This window comes from Octodon degus, unplaced genomic scaffold (genome assembly GCF_000260255.1).
Source record: "Octodon degus isolate 3935 unplaced genomic scaffold, OctDeg1.0 scaffold00080, whole genome shotgun sequence".
NCBI classification, from domain to species: Eukaryota; Metazoa; Chordata; class Mammalia; order Rodentia; family Octodontidae; genus Octodon; species Octodon degus.
Window position 1 is genome coordinate 4584685 of NW_004524656.1, and position 6107 is coordinate 4590791.

The 6107-nt window shown below is 49.8% G+C and overlaps 1 protein-coding gene across 1 annotated transcript in view; it reads right to left on the minus strand.

Annotated features, from left to right (window-relative positions):
* Positions 1-5460, minus strand: part of Grik4 (glutamate ionotropic receptor kainate type subunit 4) — a 362522-nt gene extending 357062 nt beyond the window's left edge. Inside the window, exons 1-2 of the mRNA XM_004636401.2 lie at positions 5369-5460; positions 1252-1403 (exon numbers count right to left, since the gene is read on the minus strand). Coding sequence (XP_004636458.1) covers positions 1252-1333 — 82 coding nt within the window. The 5' untranslated portion in view covers positions 1334-1403; positions 5369-5460. The remainder of the gene's footprint in view (positions 1-1251; positions 1404-5368) is intronic.
* Positions 5461-6107: the final 647 nt, after the last annotated feature.

Genomic DNA, 6107 nt, shown 5'->3' on the forward strand with positions numbered 1-6107 from the left:
GTCCCACCTCCTGGCGCCTCCTGACCAAACCAGCACACCAGCCTTTCTCTGGGCCCTGAAGAGCCAGGCCTGATGGTGACAGGGAATTCTAAAATAGTAAGTCATTTCAGTGAACCAGCATCTGTACTCTACATTGGCCAAAAGTCTTTCTAGTTCAAGCTTAAGGCCCAGAACCTGCCTTACTTGGAATATCCACCTTTTTCCTAGCCCAGTCCAGGAAGAAGGGTGTCGTGTGGTCGTCTGTCTGGAAAACCTGCCTGGAATTTGAATCCCTGTGGAGTTGTCCCCTAACCTTGCCCTTCAGGTCCACAGTCTGACAAGTCTTTTCGTAACAAAGAAGCTGAACTTCTTAATGTTATGCCCCACTCTTCACTTACACAGACTCCAGCGCCACATACACACAGACGTGCTGATCCCTGCTACCCTCCAAGCTGTCCTGACTGTACAGCGTCCCTGTGTAGGGCCGTCAGATGACCACACTGTGTCTGCTGGATGGGGTGGTGTGCTCTTCTGTGTGGCGGGGGCCACATCCCCACGATCAGAGACCTGGCATGCTTTGGCCTCAGCCAGTGCTTCCAGAGAGCACACACTGATTTCCAGGCATGCCCACTGGGGAGGGGGTGCTGGTGGCACAGGCAGCAGCTCTGCCTGCCCACACCTACCACTCCGAGCAGCAAGGACAAAGGAGAAACTGAAGCGATCCTGGCTTCATCCAGACTGTCGCAGACATTACACACTCTCCAGGATTCTTCTGGGATCTTCTCAGACCTCTTCCCTAATCTCTAGCTCGACTCTTAATGTGCTAGGCTGAATCCATCATAAACTGTACCACAGAGCTATGAGCATCTTTATTCTAGTCACCAGGGGAGCTCAGGAGGTCAACCAGATCAGAGCTGGTGATCTGTTGCTCTCCTACCACCATTCCCACCATCACCATCTCACCTCCACCTCCTCCTCCACTTACACCACCACCACCATTTATACCATCTCCACCTCCTCTACCTACCTCCTCCACGACCACCGCCTCCACCACCATTCCCACCACCTCTCCCCACCACCACCACCTCCACTTTCATCTCCATCTCCACCCCATCATCAGCACATCCACCTCCACCTCTACCCCAGCCAAACTCAGGAGGGCAGAAAGGAGGGTCTGGACAGCTTCCCACAAGGCCTGCACAGCACATAGATGGCCCTTGTGGATGCTTGGAATCGTGGTGGGGGGTGTGCCCCAGAGAGGCCTTCACTTACCAATCCTCAGGGAGTGGGGGCTGCAGGCGACCATCACGAGCCACGCAGGAAGCAGCACCAAAGGCGCCGAGACGCGGGGCATCTTCTATAAATCCTCATGGAGCCCTCTGCTGGTCTGCGCATGACATACCTCTGTGAGAGAGGGGAAGGAGCTCATGAGTGCAGCAAGGGCAGAACCACTTGGGGAGGACAACAACAACTTGAGAACTCACAGGAACATCCTGGGAAAGCTGCAGACAAAGCCATGGAGTGCGGCCTTTGTCCTTCCTCTCTGCTCCCACCAGGGCCCAAAGCAGCCTGAAGCTTAACTCAAGCCTCAATCCACACAGGCACACTGCTATACCTGAGGTTACAGCACTGACAGAGCCTCATTTTCCATTCAAAAATTAGGGAGAGTAGTTTCTGTGTCCCAAGCCCAAGGTGCATCCTGCACAGGGCTGAGTGGGTGGGGAGGGACTCGGTGCACATGCAGCTTGCTGGCTGCGTGGTCTTCTTGAGGCTTCTCTGCCTCAGCTCAGTTTCCCTGCTTGTAACAGTGGTAACACCACCTCCTGATGGAGTTAAGCTATGAACTAACTGAGCTGCCACGAGAAGGGGCTGCCTAGACGGAGGCTAAAGGGGCATCAGTTCCTGATGTGGAGACAGAGGTTACTCCTAGTTCACCAGATGGTGCCCACATCTGGCTCTGCTGCCTGCTGCAAACCAACCCTAACCCCCACCCATCTCCCAGCAACCCCTTCCCCTCTTTCCGATGTCAAATGCAGACCTGTGCAGAGGCTGCCTGCCCCACAGCAACAGTGTCACTGACACAAACACCCCGCGACCTCCCAGGTTCTCTGACACCCAGGGTCTGCAAGCAAATAGCACTGCTCCCATCCCTGGGGCGAGGCAGCCTTGGTGAGCACCACGTGTGCTAATCTCCCATGCCCTTGGATTTACAACGCTTCTTTCTCCCACACCCTAGACAGACATTTCAATAGAAAAATGAGCAAAAGACTTGGACAGACACTTCACTGGAGAATATACCCAAATAGCTCGTATACACTTAACGCACTTGGCTTCCCTGGACTTTAGAGACATATGACTTTTTTTCCATAATTTTATTGAGAAACAAATAGCAATGAGACAGTTTCAAACCAAATTGGTAGGGCAGTTTCAATAATTAACACATTGCATACATTCTTCCTAGTGGTTAATTGCTATACAAGATGCAGACCTGATACCCTATTCACAAACACCATTAGAACAAATCCCTCTATTCATTAAGAGAATGTAGCTATAGATCTATCCTAATCACTTTGAATATACAGATACAAAATGGACATTCAGAGACATATGACTTTAAACCCTAATAATTTACCACTGTTCCCTGCCACAGTGATGAAAAGAGACAACATAAAATGTTAGAGAGGATGTGGAGCAACCGGAACTCTCCTGCAGTGTGGAAGAAGCGCGCACTCACATAACTTCTTTGGGCAAGTGGTCTACTGGAGCTTTTCACACCTCCCAACCACCTAGTAGCTCCACTCCTTGGTGCGTCTCCCACAGAAACGCGTGTACACGCTCACCACACACACGTGCCTAGAAGGCTCACAGTAGCACTCTTAGATTTCTCCAAACTGGAAACTACCCAAATACCCAGCAGCAGAATGGAGAAATATACTACATATTCACACAACAGAACATGGAAACGAATGATCAACAACTATATGCAACATGAGCTCGGTGGACTAAGCCTCTGCCTGGCAAGTGCAAGGACCCGGATTCAGTCACCGGTACTGCATGCCGTGCCAGGCCTAGAACCCCAGATGTGCCATGCCAGCCACGAAAACTTGGCATAGCTGCACACACCTCTAATCCCAGCACTGGGGAGGCTGAGACAAGAGAATCACTACAAGTCCGAGCTGCATAGCAAGACCCTGTAACGCCTAAATAAATAAATAAATAAAAATATGCAACAGCACAAATGACTTTAATAAATACAATATTTAGCAAAAGAAACCAGGCGCAAAAGCATACATATTGTAAGATTTTGCCTATGTAAAGTGCAAAACCAAATGCTCTCTGACCAATGTTCTCTGATGTCTAGTTTGAGGTCAGGGCAGACTGGCCTAAGGGGTTCCAGGGAACTAATGTTCTGCTTGGTGTGCTGGGCGCTGGTTCCACAGCTGTGTCCAGATTGTGAGGACTGATGGAGGGACACACCAAAGATATTGTGCTTCACTCTCTGTGTGCTGTTTCAGAAGTCTTTGTTGTGCACACGCTGTCTCTCCAGCATACATGGGGCACAGCGATCCAGCCACGGCTGGTGCCCTGCAGCGCTCTGGGCCTAAAGCATGCACGCCCCTTCTCCGCCTCACCCCAGCAGCTACCATGGCTTTCAGCACGGCACTTTTCCCTCCACAGCTATTGCCTTTACGTGTCTCCACCCGGTCTACAGTAGGCTCCTGACGGGCAGGAACTGTTTCCAGTTACCTGATGCCTCCCCAGAGTCTACTTGTGCACAACAGTGGCACAGGACCTACTTGCTCAATGAGCAGAAGGCCTCAAGCAACGCCCTCTGCAGCAGACACAGGGAGGCAAAGGGTGAAGGACGGGGTAAGAAAAGGCGACTCCACTGTTGGTAAATCAGGCCCAGGATACTTGTCCTTTAACATACAGGTGTTGGCACAAGGACAGATTTGAGCAAATAGTCTCAAGGGAAGCTAGACACTCTTACTCATTACAGATAAAGCTGACCACCTGGGGACTGTCTCCTCAGTCGCATGTAAACTAAACTGCAGTGGGGCAGTGTCCTTGTCTCTGTGGTCAGAGCTGTGTTCCCAGCTCAAAGGACTGAAGCGCTCAGCCTGCACCAACAAGCCTCATGCAGCCAGGAGAGGAAGCATCTGACTTCTGGCTGAAAAGAGGCACTCAATGTCACATCTTCGCTACTATTTCCTTTTACCCCTAACTTATTAAAATAGTTTAGTTAATCAAAGATGCACTGCGCAGTTTTAAGACTAGGTTCATCTGAATATCAAACTGAAACTAAAACCTCATTTTTAAAAAAATTTAAATAGAGGACACAGAGCTTTACCTTTCTGCTCTCACCGAGCAGAACTGTTAGGGGAACAGTTAGGCTAAAGAACACAGTGGAGTCAGTCACAGTGGCTCTGTGTGACCTGGAACTCTGCCCTTGACTGTCTTGGCTGCAGCTTTCCTGCCTGTAACTGAACTTGTTTGCTGGGTTAAATATGCTGAAGACTGTGGGGAAAATTCTGCAAAACACCGAGCCTTTCGCACAGGCAACATGAAGGTTCTTTAATTCTTGTAAGGTGTGGAAGCAGATCACTTCACATTATCGTGTCCACTGTCACATGGATGAAAGCCAAGAGCCACCCAGGACCTCAGACATTGTTCTAAGAGGAGGTCTCCAGGACTGGCCAGGCGTCAGGCCATGAAGGACAAAGTCTCGGCTGTATGACCTGAGTAGAGGGCTGTCATCCAATAAAGTATACCTGGGTTAATTTGATACCTGGTTGGTGATTTGCATCATAATTACTGTCCATTGTGCTGACCAGGCATTAAACGATGGGATTTGATGTAAGCAAGTGTATTTGGCATTACTTTTATCTGACTTAACCAGAACGTGTAGCTCTTTCCTCTTTGACATTTGCTTATCTACACAACTGTATTTGTGGGGGCTGCAATGTTTGTCAGGCACTTTCTAGGTCCTTTGCACGAGTCCAACTTGCACGGCAGAGATTTCCCTGACAGACTCTTGTTGCTGAGGGTGTTGTTCTGGGCATCCTGGGGTGACCATGCCAACAGTGGAGCAGAGTCTGGGTTGGACTGAAACATGGTTAGATCTGAGTCTGGGCCTCATTAAGCAGATAGTTCTGGGTGCCACAGCCCTCAGAGCTTGCCTCTTCACCTGCCAGTAGCACAGGAAGAGCAATGCCTACCTCCCGGTAGGCACAGTGAACACAACAACGTGAAGTGATCTGCTTCCAAACCTTACAAGAACGAAAGAATCTTCATGTTGCATGTGTGGAAGGCTCAGTGTTTTGCAGAATTTTCCCCACAGTCCTTATTGTACTTAACCCAGCAAACAACATCAGGGAACAATTTGCACCACCACAAAAGCAGGAAACAATTTGCACTTTTCCGCCTGTGTCTCCAGTGCCTGGCACAGGCTAGCACATAGTAGGTCTCAGAAAATAGCTGTTAAATGAAATAATTCAATCAGAGAATGTCCACGGAAGATGCTTTGGCATCTACCAAGAATCTTAACTCTGAGGAGTTACACTTAGCATTCTTGCCCACAAGGAATTTACAGTTTCCTTATACATGTTCCACCCAGGCAAGCTGTCTTCCTTTGACCCTCTGACCCCCCAGCAGGCTTGAGGGTACCATTTATCACGCAGCCCTGTGACAACCTGACAGAGGCACTGGGCTGGGAGACTCACCTCTGATGCGCCATGTACCTGTCCAGGACACCTCCACACCCTAACACCAAAAATCGGACACCTCACTTTTTCTAGAAGAGAATCTGATCTGCACTTGGACATAAGTACAAGATTGCTCAGCTTTTTCAAGGCACAGGAGCCCCCTAAATAGATCCCATCATCTCTGCTCCCCCATTCCACACTGCTATTGTGAAGAGAAGTCCCCATAGGACAAGGGCTTCATCCCTCAGATTCACAGCTCTGCTTCCAGGACCTTGGACAGCGCCTAGCACAGTGCTGTCCAATGTGCAAATGAATGAGAGGCTGTTTAACTTGGCACGTATTTCTCCCATGGGGGATGGGGGCAGGGAACCACTCCTTCAGACACACACCTACCTGACATGCTTGCTATGAAGCTACACTGAG